This window comes from Phacochoerus africanus, chromosome 15 (assembly GCF_016906955.1).
Source record: "Phacochoerus africanus isolate WHEZ1 chromosome 15, ROS_Pafr_v1, whole genome shotgun sequence".
NCBI lineage: Eukaryota > Metazoa > Chordata > Mammalia > Artiodactyla > Suidae > Phacochoerus > Phacochoerus africanus.
The window spans coordinates 139,293,213-139,315,060 of record NC_062558.1 but is presented as its reverse complement, the minus strand read 5'-3'; the positions used below and the strand labels follow the sequence as shown (position 1 = coordinate 139,315,060).

Here is a 21,848-nt window from a genome sequence, read left to right as displayed (position 1 = left end):
GTCTGTCTGTTGGTCTGTCTGTTTGGTGACAGATGGGCGGCTGTGAGTCCTCTGATCGTGTGGTCTTCCTTTCTTATAGGACCCTAACCTTTCCCTCTTTCTCCTCCTAATCCTCCCCACGCAGCACCCAAGGGGCCCTGTCCCTTTCTCTCTTGCCCGTTTGCTTCCCAGGAGCTGTGAGTTTGGAGGAGTGCCTCTTGAAGTGGTGTCTGTCCGTTTCCACTGGGTGGGCACGGAGCCCCTGCCCCCAGCCCGTGCTCGCAGCTCAGCCCTCCCCCTGGCTGCCGGGTCCGATGGGCTTTCGGGCGTGGGTGGTGCGCACCCCTGCTGGTGTCCCTGCTCTGCCCCGCTCACCGCTTCTCCCACCCTGGCTCAGCCGGAGCGCTGTCTGGGCCTGTGGGCTGGGAGCTCGAGGGGACCCACTCTGGGTTTGGTGGCTTTTCTCTCTCATAGGCCGGGTGCTCAGATTCCAGTGTTGTGACTTCAGGGTGTGCCCAGGGTGTGGCTTCATGTGGACATGACTTTGACCTTCCTGCCGTTCTCAGTGTCTGGAAGGAGCCGCAGGGAGGGGAGCGACGGCCCGCAGCTGCTCCTGACCGTCATTCTAGTGTTTGAGGGCCCACAGGTCAGCGTTTCCCAACTCCATCCTTTGCTGTCTGTTTTACGCATGTTGGGGAGAGCAAAACCCATGAGATACTAGATAAATGAGTCCATTAAGTAAAACAGGTCAATTTAGAAAATAAAGAACAGGACAGATACAGAGGAAAGACAAATTTGGCACGTGATGGCAAGGGTTTGCCAGGGACTCAACTGTGTGGCGGTGCCCGTGTAACAGGCGTGTTTTCTCACTTGGGCGGGAGCTGACCGCCCGCGGGGCCGCTGCAGGGCTCCCGAGGTGGATGGCTGGTGCCGGATCCACCTGCGAAGGGCCGACGCCCGGCCACCTGCAGAGGCCCTCCCGCCTCTCAGCTCGGAGCCAGGGAAACATTGTAACCCCGCAAAGTACGCAGGGTCTTGGGACTTGGAGAGTGAACGGCTTTTGTCCCCTTTGCAGTTCATCTTTAGTGTACGGGGCAGCAGAGACCACATGGTGACTTTCCCGAAGGCTGTCAGTTAGGAGCTGTGTGTGCAACTTTCGAAATAAACGAAATTCGTTTGCTCTTCAGTGTCTGTAAGATAAAGACGTATTCACGTGTGGATTATTCGTATTATGTGAAGAAAATATGTCACTCGATACTGGGCAGAATGTACTGAGGCGTATAACTGGTTTCCTGAACACAATTTGTAGGTTTTGTGCATTTTCAGTATCAATAAACCAGTCACAATAGTTGATTACAAGTTTTGGCCAGAATTGTTTAAAATGACTGTTTTCAGTCTGTACAGCTAAGCAAGCATCAGATAGGGCTAGAAATGACGAGGCCTCGTGTGGGTGACGGTGCTTTTTCCTGAAAGACAAAGTGTAAGTCACCCTCTCCAACGTCCTATCAACTCGGGCAGCTCCGCGGGGTCTGTCTTTGAAGCCGAGGTTCAGTAAGTGTCCTGTGCTTTGCGAGGCCATCTCAAGTGGCATTTTGTTTGTGGCAGAAGCGGGCATGCCGGAGGTTGGAAGTGGCCCAGGACGGGGGCTGCCCCCAGGTGAAGGCGTGCCCCCCCGAGTCCTGGGGCAGCCGGGAGCCCGAGTCACCGGACAGAGGCCGCCTCCCCGCACCGAGGCCGGACGGCGGCCAGGGGCGACCAGGTGTGGAGGTAGGTTCCTGCCCGCGCTGAACCATCCTTTCAATGTTGAGTAAAAAGTGTAAATACCAAGTTCTGATTCATCTGCGGCTCTGATTTGTTGAATTAGAGTCTACGGATCGGTGGAAGGAGCCCGGCCCAGCCTTGCCCGAGATGCCTCGCAGGGGAGTCCGTAAGTGCCTCCCCTTCTTGCTGTGACGTAGGAGACAGACTCGTGTCAAATCCTAGATCTGTAAGACAGCGACCGTCTTTCTAAGGACTGAAGCAGGTGCATTAAAAGGTGCAGATCGATTTAGGCTTTTCTTAGGATTCCACTGGGGTACAGACTCATTGTTTCCTGCTTCAGATTGGAAATGGAAATTGAAAATGCGTTCAAAATTCTTTTTCAAAACAAGGCTCCGGTCCCTGGATGTGGTTTAAATAGAGATTGAGGACATCTTAGAGAAAAGTGCTAATAACCTCATTTAATTATCGAAATCGGAATCCGTGTTGGTTTTTCTCTTCTCTCTTTAAGCTTGTCTTTCGAGTTTGTATCAACTTCACGTAAACCACAGGTTTCAGAAGGAGAAACGCAGCATTCACACCATGAATGCAAAGTAAAGGGAGGTCTTAGCAGGTCACCCGCGTCAGGTCTGTCTCCTGTGTCGGGCAGAGTGTGGTAAAGGGCTCCTTTAGTGTTGTGGTGCCTTCGTTACTCATTTTCAGCTCGTTCTAAGAGCACCTTGCTGTGTTTGAAACTTCTGTAGTTCTTGGTTTGTTTTTTTTTTTTTTACTTTAGATTTGCTGTCTTAATATTGCCATAGAGTTGTGTTTAATTCCCACATAGAGGCCAGGAGTGTGTGTGTGTGTGTGTGAGAGAGAGAGAGTTTCTAGGACTTGCCCCTAAAGAGCTTTAGAGAAACACGTTGCTGTTTTGGAAGCAAAAGATTGAGTCACTAAGTTATAGAGTTCTTCACCTGACACATGGCAGGTGACTGTTTTACAGTGAGAGGCAATGGTTTTGTTTTCAACCAAGGCCTGGAGCTGAGTCGGTTGTCACCCACGTCAGCCTCTGGTGAGATGAAAACAAAGGTCGCTGGCAGCCCCCCGTGCCCCCCGACCCCCCAGCCCGTGAAGATGTGCTTTTCGACCACTTACATGCTGTCCTCGGGAAGATTCCTGCAGCTTCTGTCGCATTTCGTAGTATGATCCTGAGTGGCAGTGAAGTCAGAGATCCCGCACCTTGAACTGACTGTGTTTCACTTGACTCATGCAACTGCCAGACATCCCTGGATTTTGAGTACACGGCGTGTACCTGAGAAATCTGACCCCGGTAGGGGTTCATCGCTGGTGACTCACCAGCAACCCTGCTTGTCCCCAGCCCGTTTCCCTGGAATGTGCCTTTCACATCCCCCGTCTGCTGGGCAGACACTTGAAGTATAATACGGATTCCTCACGCTCTGAGAGGCTGTGTTCTGGTATGAACGGCGCAAGGAAAAAAATTTGGCTGAAGCAGCGATTGGAGCACTTAAGCTAACGCTCTGTTTGCACTACAGTACCTGTCTGATGAGGGTTTTCATCCCTTCGTAACTAACTCCCAAGCTGGCCTCTGTGTCATAGGCAGTGAACCTGTGCATAGAAAACCCATATTGATATGTAAATACATCCTTTTCTGCTAATGCTCGGTATTCTCTTCATCTGAGTTTCAGAAACTGACTTCAAAATCAGTTTCTCTTTATTTGTAGTTATTCTCAATAAAATTTCACCCAGGCTCGGGTGATTTAATATTTACACCCACTGTTTCTAAAAGTCTTATGTAAATAAAGATTGAAATGTGAATTTGAAAAGTCACACCTCTTGATATTTGAACAGACTATAGCTGCATATATCTTCTTTTTCTAATAATATGGCTAGTTTCTCTCTGAAGCTTTTAAAATAATAAGACCCTGTTTTTGTATTCTAGAACATAAAAAGGCTCAGTGTTAAATAAAAAGCAAATAGTATTTTTAGAAATGCAAGATCCCAGGGAGAGGTGCTTAACCGCAAGTCACCAATGGGCAGCAATTCCAAATTTCAGAAGACTTTATTAGCACGCAGCTCCTTTCACAGTGATGCACCTGTCCCTGAGAGGGAGCTCACGGTGCTTCTCTGCTTGTTTGGTGCTTTTCCCTGAGCACCCTCTGTGCCTCTCACTTCTCTGCTGGGTCTCCCACTGAGCGTAGCAGCCGATCTGATCGGTTCTGCTCTGGGCTCACCTGGCCGTCTCAGCTCGCTGTCCAAGCCCCTGTTGACGTGCTGCTGCAGAGCTTTGCCTGATTTCTAGTCTGAGTCACTGCTCGTCTCTGCAGGGGCTTTTCCATAGGCCTTCTCAAACCCCACTCCAGGCCGGCACGTGAGTCCCCCAGCTCACAGTCGTGGGGGTGACCATTCCGGCTGGGAGTGGTCGCCGTTGGGTTCCACTCCTGGTGCAAGTCATTGTTGAGGAGCAGCTCCTCTTGACCCCGAGCCGCTGCCCGTGTCTCTGCAGTTGGAACACAGCCGCCCCCATTCTTGGGGTGGGCCGTGGTGTTATGACTTTGGGCGACTGCCCTCCCCAGGGCAGCCCACCCTCTGCGGTGCACCGTCCCGAGCGGATGCCCGGGGCAGGGCTGATGATCGCCATCTGCTGGGGCTCTGCTCCCCCCACAGTGGCCCCAAGGCTGGGCTGTGCCTTGCAGCCGCCTTCCTTTCTCACTCAGCTCAGACCCCTCAGCCCAGGGGTCCGTGGGAGCCAAGGGTAGCATGGAGGTCACGCTTGTTTTGCAGATTCTGCCCATTAGATGGAGCCTGGCAAGGCGGTGAGAAGTCCCACAGGCACCAGGCAGAGACCCGTGGTGGGGGGGGTGGGTTACTGGCAGAAAAGTAGGAAGAGCAGCTTTAGCCCATTGGGTAGCAGGCAGGTGCTGTGTCCTCAGTGCCCCCTTTTCTGGGCGGTACCTGGCCTCTGATGCCCCCAGCTCCTCAGGGAAGGGGCCGCCCGCAGGGTTCATTGCGTCATCGTGATGGGCCCTTGTCTGTCGTCTCTCCGCTGCGTCCCCCACCCTTGTCTCGCCTGCTCGGGGCTCCGGAGTCTGACTGCGGACACCAGAGTGCTGGGGGCAGCGGGGGAGCCAGGGCATGTCTCCCCGACCCCCACCCAAGGCAGCCTCTCAGCCCCTCCCTCCAGGGTCCCAGCTCCTGCAGAGTTGTCCCCTTTGGTCCCAGCTGCTGCTGGGCGCTGCTGGCCCTGTGGTCACGCCATGTTCCCAGGGGCTCTGCTGGGGGAGCATTTGCCTCGCCTGCCCCGTGTGGCTTGTCTTCCATCTTTGGTGTAATTGAATCCCATACCCTCTGTTTGAAACTCCTCCGACTGGACCCAGCCTGGCTAGTCATCTAAGGAGCGGACGGAGCCTCCTGAAAATAAGAAGCTTGCTGTTTTAGACAGAGGCCTCCGGGTCTGTGTTGCCCATCCTGAAGCTGAGGTTCTCAGCCCAGCAAGCTCAGCATTTGGGAGCAGCTGGCAGTGCTGGTCCCAGCTGTGCATCCCATGGGCAGAGCTGAAAACCTGGGCCTCAGGTTGAAAAAGATGGTCACACCGTTTATGTTGCTCATCAGTGCTCTTCCTTTGTGTCTGTTTGGCTGGGATTTCCGGGTTTCATCATCCAGGCTTGTGAATGGCCACCGAGAGGCCTCCGTGCGGAGCGCGATGTCTTGGGCGTTGTGGATTTGCTTCCTTGCTCCCAGCCCCACAGGTTGGTTTTGGAGAACAGCCTGTTCATTAGTGTTGAGGGCAGAGTCTAAGGGAGTGGCCTTCGTAAGCGTCTGTATTATTCACTGTTTGACCTTGAAATCCATTGCCTGACAGGTGGGGGAGGGGGAGGCAGGTAACGCGGGAGTTGAGGTAGAGGGCGGGGCAGGGGGCAGGGGGTGGTCTGGTCTGCTCTTGCCGTCTGGATTCAGTTTTCCCTGTAGAGACAGCAACAGGAGCCCAGGTATGATGATCCTGATTCTAAATGGATGTATTAGTTCCTTGTATTTCTTTTTATCTCCACATGGGTGACCTTTGAAATACTTGCTGTATATCACATGCACCTGTCTTACTGGTAATTGCTTCCTGCATCGATAGCGTCTATACATACTGCGCGGAAAGCAGGAATGGACGTAGAACCTGGTGGAAGCAGGATTCTCCCCTCTCCTGGGCTGGCGGTCATGGCAGGGGTGCTCCCTGTCCCCCGGCGTCCAGCCGGGACCAAGGGCCAAGGATGAAGACACAGTGTTCTACGGAGATTAAGGAAGGTGGCGTGCAGCGGCTCACTCTTTATGTCCCGTGGCGGCAGCGGTGGCCTCTTGTCATCCTTCCTTCTCACGTCCTCAGAGAAGAAAGCACAGTCACAGAGGGATCTGCGGGCACTTCATCGATGGTCCCCTACGACACGATAGTGCCCTGGGCACATGCTCCTGTAGGTTTGCCAGGGATCCCAGAGTTCACTGGACAGATGAGGGAAGTGAGGTCCACGGGGGTTCAGGGACCGGCCTGCCGTGCCCCGTGGTTGTGGCAGCCTGGGGCTGCAGCGCTCACACCAGCCCCCTCTTCTTGCTCCCCTGGCCGGTCTGGGCTCACAGCCCCCCCGTGCCGGCGTCACCCCCGGCCTCCGCACAGCAACCCCGTCCAGCGCCGCCTGCGACGCACAGCCGTGTGGTTCCGGGTCCTCGTGGATGTCATTCCCAGACACAACGAGAGCTTTCTGGGTAAGACACAGGGCAGGATTATTCCAGCAGTAAGCTGGCCATAGAGGAGCTGGGCTGGGTCCATTTGAGCCAAATGCAAATCCCCAAATAGATGAGTTTGAATGGACTTGCTGACAAAATCTTCAGATACAGCTTCTGACAGTAAATATTTTCGTTTTCTCTGGAATGCAGATACCAGAAAAACAGTTTAAAATTGTTGAAGTGTGTTGTTGAGATATTTCCAGGCTGTGAAGGATCAGAGCCTTCAAGAGACTGGAAGATCAAAACTAAAACTCCTTTCTCTAGGAAGGAAATGTCACACTATGAGGAGACGGGGAGATGGGTTTTCACAGGAAAATTAGCATTTTAACAAGAATTCAGTTTAGATCTATGTGGTAGACTAAGCTAATATAAATGAACCCCCTCCCGCTGCAGATAAAAACGTGCAGTATGTATAGTAAGTAAAGATACGGTCGAGCGTAGGTGCAGAGAGGGGAGCAGTCGATGCACCTGGGTCTCTGGTGGCTGCTGCCAGGTCCTGGCCTCTGTTGGGTTTGGGCCTGGCATGGGCCCAGGGCTGCGGCTGGAATGCTGACGTCCAGGGATACATGTGACTTTGGCAGGGGAGGTGTGGGAGCTAGAATTTGGACCCTTTCCTAAAGTTCTGTGTCTTGAAGGTCGGCCTCTGCCTTAAAGGGGATCAGAACTTAAAATGCCAGGCCGTACATGGGTGTGGACTGCACGTTTTTTGTGTCTCAGTGGTACAGGAAGCAAAACTCAAAGCCTGAGGTGAAAATACACAGCGACTGTTAACGTCCTTAAAGCCCTGGGTAGGGCAAAGACAGAGTCTTCTCTAGACACGCTTCCACCATCCAGAGCCGGCAGGGTTCATGTGAACAGCTGGCACGGGGGGGGGGGTGTCACCATGGGGTGATGGCAACCACGTAAAGAACCTGCCGTGGGGTGGGGGCGTCAGGGACGCTAACAAACGGGAGACTCTGAATTACTAAAAGAACCTGAAGTTCGTGCTAAAGATAAGTATTTTTTTTTTAATTTTTAATGATTGAAAAAGAAACAGGGCCATAATGACAGAAAAGGTCAGTATGAAAAAGGAATTGGGAGATTTAAAAAACAAGAAAACAAAAAAAACCTTCTGAAAGTGAACAATGTGGTCATTGAAGTGAAAAAACCAACGAAAACCCGTCAGGTTGGACGCCGTGGAAGACGGAATTAGTGAACTCGGCGGTTCGATCTGGGAAGTTCATCCGAAACCCGGCAGGAGATAAGGAGACGGAAAGTGCGAGAGTGTGACCAGCAGTCAGAGGGAAGAATGAGAAGGTCCATTTGGAAATCCAGAAGGAAGGCACTTAGAGAATGGGTAAGGAAAAGCATCTGATTTGAGAAGATTAACGGGGAGTTCCTGGTGGTTTGTTGGGTAGGACTTGGCGCTTTCCCTGCTGTGGCCTGGGTTCAGTCCCTGGTCTGGGAACAGAGATCCCATGTCTAGCTGCTGCATGCTGCAGCCAAAAAATAAATTCTAAAAATTAATTTTTTAAAAAGTAAAGACTAAAGGCTGAGAATTTCCCAGAATTGAAGAGAGGTATGTGCGGCCAAACAATTCTGAAGCAGAAAGACAGGGTGAGGGAATGCACCTGCTGGATGTCAAGATTCATTACCAAGCTGCAGTGATCGGGCCAGTGGTGTTGGCGGAGGGATGGACAGACGGACCAGTGGGTAAAATCAAGGGCTTTGGACATGCATATGTGACAGCTGGATATATTACAGAGAACCTGTTATAAGTCAGCTGGGAATGACCACTTACTCGATGAATTGTGCTAGGACAACTGGCCATCCACGTGTGAGGAAAAATAAAGTTAGATCTCTACCCCACACAGAGATCAATTTGGGGAAATTGAAGAACCTGAATGTGAAAAAAACCAACCACAAAACATATCTGTCAACTTACAGTAGAAAGTGTAGAAGATACTTAGGACGTTAAGAGGATTTATCAAATCAAATCAACCCAAAGGGAAAGGACTGATGTATTTGACTGTGTACCCAAGACCTGTTGCACAATCAGACTCCTCCTTCACATTTAAGAAGGTTCCTTGAAGCAGGGAAGAGACACGTGCAACGCTCAGGACAGAGAGTAGCAGAGAAGTGGAGTGGCGATTCAGAGATGAGGCAGCCCAGCCAGCCGGTGACCGTAAGCGCATGTTCCACCTCAGTAGCGATGCAGGGCGTGCAGATTAAAGCGTCAGATCAGCAGAAGCAGAGGTGTGTGGTGATGGCAGTGGGGCGGATGTCGAGGGGAAGCGTCTCGCACCTCAGTGGAGCCAGCAAGACCTGCTACAGTGATGGGAGCGCAGGTCTCTAGGAAGGGTCAAGGCCGGTGTCCCCGTGACCGGAAGTCTCAGTCCTAGGCGTGTACGCACAGATGCCCAAGGAAATACGTGTAAAATAGTTGTAGCATTGTTTGCATGGCAGTGAGCCAGGAAGAGCATAGCTGTCCATCAAGAGGAGAAATGGAGGGAGTTCCCGTCGTGGCGCAGTGGTTAATGAATCTGACTGGGAACCATGACGTTTGCGGGTTCAATCTCTGCCCTTGCTCAATGGGTTAAGGATCTGGCATTGCCGTGAATTGTTGTGTGGGTCGCAGACGCGGCTGGGATCCCAAGTTGCTGTGGTTCTGGCTACAGCTCCCATTAGACCCCTAGCCTGGGAACCTCCATGTGCCACGGGAGCGGCTCAAGAAAAGGCAAAAAGACAAAAAAAAAATGGAGAAGTGAATTGATGTTTATTCAGCGAAATATACACAGTAGTGAAAATGAGCTTACAAAAGGAAATTACGGAAGGGTATGTATAGAATGACACCATTTAGATGTAATTTTCGGTATCTAAAACACTCATACATGTTAACAAAAGAATAGAACCATTCCTGAGAATGATAGCCATCATTCTACTTTGGGAGGGAGGGCTCAGATACAGCAGGTTTTCAGTTATATCTATAATGTTTTGTCTCTTAAGCTACGTGATGGTTCATAAGTGTGTTATATTGCTGTCTGTCCTTCTTTGTATTCCTGAAAAGTCACAGTGAGTCTAGGATGTGACATAGCTGCGCGTCCGTCATGGTCATGGTGAAACTGAAGGACATTCGAGGCAGAATCCTGGAGAGCTGCTGGAGCGAAAGGCCTCGTTTCCACGAGGGAACAGTGATGTGACAGCCGGCAGACCTCCCACTAGTAGCAGCAGACCCCAGGGGCCTTGGAGGAACCGCTGAAATGCAGTGATGTGTGCTGAGCTCAGGAGAGTGCCCCTGTGAGAGAGCCTGGTCCAGCCAGGAGAAGGGCTCTAGAAGGGGACAGGGCCTTTGGGCGGAAACATCCCATTGGCCCTGTGGACTCCTTACCCCATGGAGAGGTGTAGCCAGAGGGGTCCCTCCCAAGCAAAGGCCTGCTATTGAAGTGAGCTTGGATGGAGCAGGGGACATAGATAAGTTCTTACTCATTGGTAATAATTAGGAAAAGGACCCTATTGGCTTATTTCTTCATGTGGATTTGAGTTACAGTCTAATGTCCTTTATTTATTTATTTATTTATTTATTTATTTATTCATTCATTCATTCATTTAATGTTCTTTTCTAGGGCTGCGCCCATGGCTTATGGAGGTTCCCAGGCTCGGGGTCGAATCGGAGCTGTAGCCGCCGGCCTACACCACAGCCGCAGCAATGCAGGACCCGAGCTGCATCTGCGACCTACACCACAGCTCACAGCAACGCTGGATCCTTGACCCACTGAGCAAGGCCAGGGATCAAACCCGAAATCTCATGGTTCCTAGTCGGATTCGTTAACCACTGAGCCACAATGGGAACTCCTAATGTCCTTTAATTTTAACCTGAAAGGTTCCCTTCAGAATTTCTTGTGGGGTAGGTCTACTGATGACACTTTTTCCTCTGTCTTTGTTAATCTGGGAAGGTCTTAATCTCTCCTTTATTTCTGAAGGACGGTTTTGTTGTAGAGAATTCTGATTGACTGAGCACTCGGAATTGTCATCCCATTGCCTCTGACTTTCATATTTCTGGTGAGAAATCAGCTGTTGGGAGTTCTCATTGTGGCTCAGAGTTAATGAATCTGACTAGTATCCATTGAGGATGTGGGTTTGATCCCTGGCCTCGCTCAGTGGGTTAAGGATCCGGCATTGCCTTGAGCTGTGGTGTAGGTTGCAGATTCAGCTCAGATCTAGCATTGCTGTGGCTGTGGTGTAGGCCAGCAGCTGCAGCTCCGATTAGACCCCTAGCCTGGGAACTTCCATATGCTGCGGGTGCGGCCCTAAAAAGGCAAAAAAAGAAAGAAAGAAAAGAAGAAAAAAAAAAAGAAACCAGTTGTTAATCTCACCGAGGATCCCTTGTGTGTGATACCGCACTTCTCGCTGCTTTTAAGATTATTTTGTTTTTGACAATTTTTTAATGATATGTCTAGGTGTCTCTTTGGATCTGAGTCTCTTTTGATCCTGATATTAAAACAAAAACTCTTCAAAAAAACCTCCTGCTCTTGCTTGGTGGAAAAATATTGGAGGAGTTCCCGTCGTGGCGCAGTGGTTAACGAATCCAACTAGGAACCATGAGGTTGCGGGTTCGATCCCTGGCCTTGCTCAGTGGGTTAAGGATCTGGCGTTGCTGTGAGCTGTGGTGTAGGTTGCAGACGCGGCTCAGATCCCTCATTGCTGTGGCTGTGGCGTAGGCCGGCACTACAGCTCTGATTCGACCCCTAGCCTGGGAACCTCCATATGCCGCAGGAGCGGCCCAAGAAATGACAAAAAGACAAAAAAAAAGAAAAAAAAATATTGGAATCATGTTTTATCAGAAGTGTTGTGTCTCCCACTCTTGCTGTTAATACTGCTTTGCAAGCCCATCTGGACAGGCAACAGGTGCATTAATTATCAGCAGTACGACTGCATGGCAGGCACCACTGACCTCTTCCTTGATGGCTTTATCAAGTCGGGGGCTCCGTGCCCACACAGCCCCCAGCAGACTTGCCTCCAGCGGCGGGTCCCTGCCCTCGGGCCTCAGACCTCACTTCTGCATCGCATGGGGTGGGTCCTTTTCGGCTGGCTCTGGGGTTCGAGCTTTGAGAGGGGGCTGCGGGGGAGGAGTGAGCATAAGTGTGGGGGAACTTGAAGTCGTGCCAGGGAAAAGCGCCTGAGTGGAAGGTGCCAGTGCTTTCTGCAGGTTCATTTGTGTGGAAGATGCTAGATCTCGGTCCTCTTCCTCGTGTGTGGCCCCCTTGGACCAGCCTGCTTTGCCCACCCACTGCCTGGCCCACCGCTCCCTTCCTGGCCTCAGCTGCCCAGGGAGCCTGCCGACTACCACCGCCACCACCACGCGTGACCTCGGAGAGCAGGGAGGGGCCGTGGAGCCACACTGCTGTTGGCTGGGTGGTGGCAGGTGTGGTAGCGGTTTCCAGATGCTGGACAGGACCTCGTTTCACGGTGGCACCGAGTCTCACCAGGGTGCCCCTGGCCGTCTGGTTCTTCCAGTTACTTCTGCGGGTGGAGGTGAGGAGACAGGAGGTCGGCTGCTGGAGGCCAGGGGTGGGACTCGGGGAGGCAGGGAGGCAGGGCAGGGCCACCGGCAGCGAGCCTGCTGCAGTGCCTCTGGGTCGAACCCATGTATTGGGACAACATCATTTTAAAAAATTCTGTGCATAAATATATAAACAGTGTTTTCATTCTCTTCCCTGTGCCCCCATAGAACTGTGGGAGAGAAAGGAAGTAATATTTATTAAAAACATTCCATATGCAAGGCACTGTAGGGAGTGCTTTAACTATCTTAATTATAATGTTTTTATGTAGATTCTGTAAGTATATACTTACCCTGAAAGTAAGCATCAGCTCAGTCGTTTGCAGTTCGGTGCTTTGTGTCGTGAACGCCAAGCCAAGGTCAATTAATTCCACGATGTGCTGTCTCGTCACTGCAGGGACACTTTAACCACACCGAGAATCGGTAGAAGACGCAGGTTGAAAAGGAAGATTCCATCTGTGGTTTTGGACCCTCTGTGCCAGCGGATGTCACCCCCTCCTGGAGGCGTGTGGGTGCCCCCGTCCACAGGGCAGCCGCTGTCCCCAGCCGTGGGTCTCCGCCGTCCTCCACGCCAGAGCCGGCAGCCCCTGTCACTTCAGAAGCACCGCCACGTGGAACTGCTCACCGAGCCTCCTTTCAAGGGCATCTTGCTTGAGAAGGAGATCAGTTGCATTGTTGAAAAGTTTAAAAAATTCAGTGTCACGCTTCCTGTGGGTTCGAGGACCCTGTGGCTCATGGAAGCGTATCCAGGTGCAGCCCCGTTTTACACTTTTCTATCATTTGGTGGACGCACCCAGGTCTTCTCATGTCCTCTTTTTTAATGAAAAGTCCTATTTTTGTATTCAGAATGCTCTGTAATCTTAAATTGAATTTTAGTAAATACCACACTCCGGTCTGTTGTGTGTGATTCCGCAGCTGGAGTTGTCAGGCACAGGCCCACTTCTGTATTAAAATGGAAGTTTCTCCTTTTCTCTTGGGTTTCGGCGTGTCGTCTGCCTGTGAAGGCTGTGGCCTTGTTCCCTGGGTCTGCAGGTCGCCTGGACACAGGTCCTGGCGAAACCGCTGGGCTATGGGTTTTGCTCTCGGGTCCTTTCCTGGACAAGCCCCTGCTCTGCGTGTGTCCCAGTGTTTCCACGGGGCTGGTTCCCTGCCAGAGACCGACCCAAAACACGCGGTTCCATAAGCAGCTCCGGGGGTCACGGAGGAGCTTCGTCCAGGAAGGACGGCCGGGAGGAGACAGGGCGTTGGCATTAACAGTGCCATTTGTGTGGATGGTCCAGGCACAGGGCACGTCGCCAGGCAGCGGGACAAACTGACTTTTCTGCGCCCAGGGTCCTTGAGGGGCTCCGGACATCTCACCCCAAGTAAGATCGCAGAGCTGTGACGTGATGAGGAGATGCCGGCCAAGGCTGATGGGGAGAAAGGGTTGAGATTCATGGCCTCAAAAATACATTTTTAAAGAGCTGTAGTTTGTTGCTCTCTTTTCAGAAGGAGCCATCAGTTTTTATGGGAAAAATGAAAATTTCGAGATGACAGCATTTGTGTACAAGCTCTTTTTCTTTCCCCCAAATTCGTGGGGAGAAGAGGTGCTCCGCCTTCACACCGGGGGCTTCGCTACCTGAAGCAGCTCACGGGTCGCCCTGGCTGATCTTGTGGACGGAAGGCTTTTCCGGGCAGGCAGAGCCCCGAGCAGCGCCCTGCCCGGCAGAGGGCGGGCCCCCCCGATGGAGTCGGGAGGGTGTGGGGTCAGGTCCCCTCTCCCCTCGACATCACCAGCGTCTCCGCCTCGCTCCCGGCTGTGAAAGGGTCCGATGAGGACATGTCGTTAGCACGATCCCCAGGAGCGAGCCCAAGGGCCTGGCCGCTGCTCAGGACCCACCCCCTGCCCGCCCCACGGCCCCTCTGACGCCGGAGCAGCGCGCCACCAAGAGGCCTGACAGCGCGAACGTGAGGACGGGGTGCAGTGAGGGCGGCCAGCCGGGGGGAAGCAGCGGCTTTATCCCAGGGCCCTGCCGGGCCAGGTGGTAGAGGAAACAGCATCAGGCGCAGGGCCCGCGCGGCTGTGGCCTCCGCGTTCTCAGCATGAGGCAGGTCGGCAGGGGAAAGCACGGAGGGTCTAGGCTCCAGCCCCTCTCTGCACCCCTCAAAGCCCCCTGTCAGCCTCCTTGCGCCGCAGACCTGCCGCGGCCGAGCCTGGCAGCACGTCCACGGTTCACTGCGTTGCCTGGCAGGGCGTGGTGTGTAGCGTCATTGATTCGTTGGTTCATCCTCTAGGCTACTTACTATTACAGAAGTTCTTACACATGCATTTGTGTAAGGTTTACCACTCTGTTCATGGAGAAGATTCTAGACATTGCACTGCTGGCTCGGAAGATACACTCTTTGATCAGGTTCCCATCTGCCTCTTTAACTTCGAAGGTGTTGGTTTTATGGGCTTCCTCTTTTCACGACGTGTTCAAGTTGGATGCACACAAGGCCCCTGTCCCCGGTGGGTTGACCGCCCCGTCCTGAGCGTCTGCTGCTTTGGGTCTCCCCCATCCCCCACCCCCCGTGCGTATCTTCAGGAAACTCGTGCGTGGTGGGTAGAGGTTGTGTGGCATGTTGCCAATTGCATCCCTCCCGTGTTTGTCTTCCTCCCGAGCTCTGTGCTGCTAAGTTAGTGTTGATCCAGAAGCTTGATCAGATTCCATTTTCATTTTTTGGTAGAAGTTCTGCTTTGGTCCCTCCCCATCTGACCTCTGTACGGACATTGTGGTTTTAATGCGCGGATCCTGCACTGCATTTCTTTTTTTTTAAATTTTTTTTTCTTTTTAGGTCCACACCTGCAGCACATGGAAGTTCCTAAGCCAAGGATTGAATTGGAGCTGCAGCTGCGACCTGCATCACAGCCACAGCCACAAAGGATCCAAGGTGCATCTGCGGCCTACACTGCAGCTCACGGAACACGGGATCCTTAACCCACTGAGTGAGGCCAGGGATCCAACCTGCATCCTCATGGATACTAGTCAGGTTCTTAACCTGCTGAGCCACAACCAGAACTCCTTAAATCTTTTTTTTTTTTTTTTTTACAAAGTTGATTTACAATGTTGTATCAATTTCTGCTGTATAGCAAAGTGACCCAGTCATACATACATATATACTCTTTTTCTCTTATTATTTTCTATCATGTTCTGTCACAAGAGATTGGGTAGAGTTCCCTGTGCTGTACAGTAGGACCTCATTGCTCATCCATTCTACGTGTAATCGTTTGCATCCACTAACCTGAACTCCCCATCCATCCCTCTCCCTCGCCCCTCCCCCTTGGCAATGGAAAGTCTGTTTTCCTTGTCTGTGCGTCTGTTTCTGTGCTGTAGATAGGTTCATTTGTGCCATGTTTTAGATTCTGTCACGTGGTATTTGTCTTTCTCTTTCTGACTTACTTCACTTAGCATAGGAATATCTAGTTGCTTCCGTGTTGCTGCAAATGACACGATTTTGTTCTTTTTTATGGCCGAGTAGTACTCCATTGTGTCAGTGTACCACATCTTCTTAATCCCTTCATCTGTCAGTGGACATTGAGGCTGTTTCTACATCCTAGCTATTGTGAACAGTGCCCCCTTGCATTTCTGCCATGTGTATTTGCCACGTGCACCCTTTGTGACTGTCCCATCTTTGCCCATTTTACTGTGGGGTTCACATCTCCATTATTTATTTTTAGAAGTTCTTTAGGAGTTCCTGTCATAGCTCAGGAAACAAGTCCAACTAGGAACCATGAGGTTGTGGGTTTGATCCCTGGCCTTTCTCAGTGGGTTAAGGATCTGGCGTTGCCATGAGCTGTGGGGTAGGTCACAGAGGCATCTGGCATTGCTGTGGCTTTGGTGTAGCTGGCGGCAGCAGCTCTGATTGGACTGCTAGTCTGGGAACCTCCATATGATGCAGATGTGGCCCTAAAAAGACAAAAGACAAAAAAAAAGTTCTTTAAATGTTAAGGCTGTTAAATCTGTTTTTCTTCCATCTGCTACAAATATTTTCACCTTTTATGATTTTTCACATTTTTTTCAATGATGTTTGTGGTATCCCTTGCTGGAAGGATTTTACTGTCATATCTGTTACCCCTTTTTTTTTTAATTTTACGATTTTGATTTTTTCCATTATAGTTGATTTAGAGTGTTCTGTCAATTTCTACTGTACAGCAGTGACCAGGTGAATTCATATGTATTCTTTTTAGGTGCTTCTAGCTTTGGAACCATTAGAGAAAGGCCTTCCTTTCCCCAGGATTATGCACATTGTATGAATTGACGTGTAAATTATGCACCTGCATTTTTGCATGAGTCTGATTTCATTTTTAACATGCAAAACTTTGCTTTAGCTACAGAGTTTTGGGGCCCAAAAGGCTGATATCTCTAACTTTGTTTTTCCCCAAATAGTAATCATTTATTCTAACCACATCTTTCTGCTGCTTCTGCTGTATGTGTGGTTGCTTCTGCGCTCCCCTTCTGGGCTTTGATCTTTCCCAGAGGTCCGGTGGCTACGACACTACCTGTGTGTGTGTGCCGAGTATGCGCATGTGTGCGCGAATGGCTGTTTTGATAAGATGTGACTCGCCAGCGACAGCGTGAGAAGGCGAGGGTCCGGGCCCAGTGCACTCGTGTGGGCAAAGCGCCTCCATCGTCCTCCTTCCTGTCGCAGCTCTGGCTCTTCCCGGATGCTTATTCTTCCAGATCAACGTTAGGACACTTTGTCAGATACCAAAAATAACCACCGCAGAGTTCCTGCTGTGGCTTGGGGGTTAAGACCCAGCGTCATGCCTGTGAGGGTACAGGTTCAATCCTGGCCTCACTCAGTGGGTTAAGGATCTGGTTTTGCTGTGGCTGTGGTGGAGGCCTCAGCTGCGGCTCTGGGAACCTCCTTATACCACAGGTGCGGCTGTTAAAAAAACCCAAAAAGCCCCACGTAATATTGACTGGATTTGTGCAGAATGTCCAAGTGCCGGGGGCAGTTACTTGACAGCGTTGTGATCTGTCGCCTGGCGATGGTGTACGTGCTGCTGTGATCACACTGTGTGTGTCTCAAAGTTGCCCCTTCCCCCTCATTGTTGGTTTTGCTGTTAGTATGTGGGTCTTACACTTGAAGCTCAAGCCCCGGTCATCTTTTTTCCATTGCATTTTCAGCTTATCGCCATTATACCAGATCACTTCTGGAAATTTTGCCATTTAAACCCAGTGGTGCATTTTTTCCCCAAATGCAAAGGGGAGGAAGCTCTCTGACGATCCAGCGAAGCTGCGTGTCAGACGCTGCACCGAATTATCACGTTAACCCTCAGAAAACCCTCTGAGACGTGACTCGTCCCCGCTGTTCTGATGAGGGTAGAGGCCGCCAAGGCCAGGTCCTTTACCGCCCCGGGCCCCAGCATCGCCCTCCACCTGATCTCCCTGCGGCGCTCCTGGGTCAGGGCGCGGGAGGGGCCGGGGAGGGGCCAGGGAGGGGCTGGGGACTGTGCCTTTGGAACGAGCTCCCAGGAGATGCCCGGACCACACTGAGAGCCCGGACGCCCCCGGGTCGCTTAGGATCCCATGAGCCGGGACCTTTCCGGGGGTGCAGGCTGTCCCCTGGTTCCGGTGCAGAAGGCATTTCTGCTTTTCTGGAATAACTGGACACTGAGTCCCGAGTCTCAGTGTCCACAGCAGTGATGTGTCTGGTATGTTGTGGCGCCTGGGCTCCTGCGGCGTCCTCACTCCAGCCGCAGCCTCGCTTTCCTGCCTATGAAATGGGATCGATGGTGCCCATCCTGGGCCGGCCACGGGGCCGGACAGCGGGGCGATGAATTTGAGGTGCCGGAAAGGGCCCACCCTCACAGGGGCTCTGGAGCCCCCGGCTCAGCACCCAGGGTCACAGGTAGCCGTGATGGGGGAGGTCGAAGCGGACTCTCTCTGCCCCTGGCATGGGCCCGGTCGTGAAGACCCTCCCCTGCAGCCGGAGCCGCGTGGAGGGCGCCACCCCAGCCCTCAGTCCCACCGCTGGCGGGACCTAAGTTCCTGACCACTATTCGTGGCGTTTGTGTGTATCTTAAAGAGCCTTTGGGAAGTTCCGGCCCATCAGTTGCTTACGGATATGTGGGCATATTTGATGAGGATTTCAGACTGTTCTTCTCACACAATCACTGCGACTCCTGAGCCTGGGAGGCAGGCAGGCTGCCCAGTGCAAACAGCAGGGCTCGGAGGGGGAGTGGGGGGCTTAGTGGGGACAGAATTTCAGTTGAAGAGGATGGAAGATATCTGGAGATGGATGGGGTGATGGTCGCACAACAGGGCGTGGAATGCCAATGAAAGGTACACTAAACATGGAAAAAATAGTGAATTTTGTGTTGTGTGTTTTATTTGCCATATAAAAAAATTGGGAGCTCCTGCTGTGGCGCAGTGGGATCGGTGGCACCTTGGGAGCCCTGGGATGCAGGTTCAGTCCCCGGCCCTGCACAGTGGATTGGGGATTCGGGGTTGCCACAGCTGCGGCTTGGTTCGCGTCTGCAGTTCAGATCTGATCCATGGCCTGGGAGCTCCATGTGCGGTGGGGCAGCCAAAAAAAAAAAATATATATATATATATATATGTATATATATATCTCCAATCAGATCAGGGCAGGTCCTCCCCTTTCTCTGCGAGAAATGGTGGGTCTGTTCCTGCTTCCCATGAGCTACTGACTGGGAATCGGTGATTCAAATCCACCCACTCATTCTCCACTCCTCGGTCTCTTCCAGCCACTGGAAACCGTGGGGTAACCTGGGGATCCAGACCAGCCCCCCTGCCCTGGATTCTGGGGGAAAATGGTCATGGAGAGCTGGGCATGGCCCTTCGACCCCAGGTGGGGGACACAGCTCAGACCAGTGTTGGGACATTGGCCACACTGAGATGTCCTGCAGGGGCTGGTGGCGCTGCTGAGCCTCCCACCACAAACGCAGAGGCAGAGGCAGGGGAGCACGACACAGGGCGATGACTCTGCTGACTTCATTGCGTGGGTCAGCGTTGCTGGAGGGGGCCGGACCGCGCAGCCTGTGGGGACCGCCGCCTTTCCCTCCAGCGCACGCAGGGGTGGAAGGAGCCGGTCCAGACGAGAAGGGAGGGCGAGAAGGCCCTGCTCGCGCTGTGCGGTTTCCACGGAGCGCCTTCCTCCGCCACCCAACAGCCTTCATCATGGAGCCTCCGACCCCTCGGCTTATAATGTGTAGAACTACCCATCTTAAGATCTCGGCAGTAGTGCCCTCCAAGTGACCTTCCAGAAGCGGGAGGTTAGCGGCAGTCACAAACCCAGGGTCCTTGGTTTCCAGTCGCTCTGAGGACCAACAGCCCAGTGAGGGTCCAGCCGGCAGGGAGGTTTGCTCTCTGGGCGGCTCCGAGCAGGTGAGGAGGCGGGTGCATCCTGGGACCTGCAGTGACTCTGGGGACGCAGCGCAGAGTGAGGGCTCGTCTCGCTCGACTCTCCCAGACTCAGCTGGGGTGCGTGTCTGACCATCCGTTTCCTCCGCCGTATCTGGGGGCCGACACCGGGTGTCGAGTCATCGTACCAGTTGTCAGCAGCCCCAGGAAATGCCCAGTGCACCCGCAGAGGTTGCTCAGCAGGAGGGGGCTGCTACTTGGGCACCTGTGTGTGGCTCTCCAGGTGCCAACCACGTCCTGCCGCTGGCGCATGGTGAGGGTGTGAGCAGGAGGCTTCCGCGGCCTGGGGCCGCTCAGGCCCCCGGAGGCCTAGTCAGGTCAGCAAGGGCCGCCTGAGCTTTTACTACATATGCATAGTGAGTTTTTAGCCCCAACTCAGAATAAACAAGATTTCTGTACTGACATCCAGATTTACTTAGGTGAAAATAATTACACAAATGCAAACTTAAATCACATGTAGGTATGACCTTTTTCTTTTTTCTTTTTTTCTTTTTTAAGGCTGTGCCTGTGGCATATGCAAGTTCCCAGGCTAGGGGTTGAATGGGAGATAAAGCTGCCAGCCTACCCCACAGGCACAGCAACACGGGATCCAAGCCGCATCTGCAACACACATCACAGCTCATGGCAATGCCGGATCCTTAACCCATTGTGCAAGGCCAGGGATTAGTTGTGACCTTTATTAAGAATAAAATTACAAGAAAGGATGTAGCTGTCAATCACAAGTGTATGTTACATTTAAAGGGATCTTTTTGGTCCCTTCTGGTGAAGCCCACTTGTGTTTCTGGAAAGCCGGCTCAATGATGGTCTAAATAAATTTTTCAAGCATTCTCGACAAACCTCTTCACAATTAATTTGAATTGGGAGTTCCCGTCGTGGCTCAGTGGTTAACGAACCCCACTAGCATCCATGAGGATGCAGGTTTGATCCCTGGCCTTGCTCCGTAGGTCAAGGATCCAGCGTTGCCATGAACTGTGGTGTAGGTCAAAGACGCGGCTCGGATCTCGCGCTGCCGTGGCTGTGGTGTAGGCTGGTGGCTACAGTTCTGATTGGACCCTACCCTGGGAACCTCCATGTGCCGTGGGTGCGGCCCTAAAAGACAAAAAGACAAAAAAAAATTAATTTGCGTTGGCAGAAGAAATCTAATCTCAGGGGTCATAAATGCTTCTTCCAGTCCTTAAAAGTTGCTGATCATCCAAAATGCCCTGTGGCCGTTTGTGCATTGTCTTTGGAGAAATGTCTCGTCAAGTCCTTAGTCCCTTTTCAAAGTGAGCAACTTGGGTTTTTTGCTAATGAGTTATAGGCGTTTCTTACATAGTTCTGAAATTAACTTCTTAACAGATACTTGGTTTGCAAATATTTTCTTCCGCTCCATGGTTTGCCTTTTCCCTTTGTTGTGGCCTTTGCTATGTGGGGCCTTTTTAGTCCAATGTCATCTAACGTGGCTAGTTTTGCTTCTGTTGCCCACGCTTTTTTGTTGTTTACATGCCGTATCATGTCATGGCCAAGATCAGCGTCGTGAAGCTTTTCCTCTGTGCTTTCTGCTGGGAGTTTCACGGTTTCCGCCCTTCAGTCCGTTTGGAGTTGATTTTATGCATGGTTTAAAGTAAAGGTCCAGGAGTTCCCGTTGTGGCTCAGTGGTTAACGAATCTGACTAAGAACTATGGGGTTGCCGGTTCGATCCCTGGCCTTGCTCAGTGGGTTGAGGATCCGGCCTTGCCGTGAGCTGTGGTGTGGGTTGCAGACGTGGCTCGGATCCCGCGTTGCTGTGGCTCTGGTGTAGGCCGGTGGCTACGGCTTCGATTCGACCCCTAGCCTGGGAACCTCCATATGCCACGGAAGCAGCCCTAGGAAAGGCAAAAAGACAAAAAAAATAAAAATAAAGGTCCAGTCTCACTATTTTGTGTGTGGATGTCTCCAGATTCCCAGCCCCCCGGTGAGGAAACTGTCCTTCCCCCACTGTGGATTCTCAGCTCCCTTGAAGATCACGTAACCATGTGTGCATGGTTTATTTCTGAACTCTCTTCTGTCCTGTTTGTCTGTATGTCTGCCTTTATACCATTCTGTACTTTTCTGATTACTATAACTTTGTGATGTATTGTGAAATCAGCAAGCGTGATGTCTTCAGCAGGCATGTGAGGAGCTGCTCAGCATCACTGATGGAGACAGAGGCGCAGCGCAGCACCGCAGTGAGATGGCACCTCACTGCCGTCACCAAAAAGGCCAAGGGGGAGTGTTGGCGAAGACCTGGAGAGATTGTCCACTGGCTGGTAGGACAGTGGTGTGGCTGCTGTGGAAAATAATGTGTAGGTGCCTCAAAAAAGAAAAAACAGGAGCACCTTATGGTCCAGCAATCCCATTCCTGGGCCGAAAACTGACAGAAGTGGAATCGGGCTCTTGAAGTG

The 21,848-nt window shown here is 52.0% G+C and overlaps 1 protein-coding gene across 1 annotated transcript in view; it reads left to right on the top strand.

Moving 5' to 3' along the window:
* Nucleotides 1–13,008, top strand: part of C15H10orf143 (chromosome 15 C10orf143 homolog) — a 37,448-nt gene extending 24,440 nt beyond the window's left edge. The window contains exons 2-4 of the mRNA XM_047761181.1: nucleotides 1,585–1,746; nucleotides 1,844–1,906; nucleotides 12,435–13,008. Coding sequence (XP_047617137.1) covers nucleotides 1,585–1,746; nucleotides 1,844–1,906; nucleotides 12,435–12,464 — 255 coding nt within the window. The 3' untranslated portion in view covers nucleotides 12,465–13,008. The remainder of the gene's footprint in view (nucleotides 1–1,584; nucleotides 1,747–1,843; nucleotides 1,907–12,434) is intronic.
* Nucleotides 13,009–21,848: the final 8,840 nt, after the last annotated feature.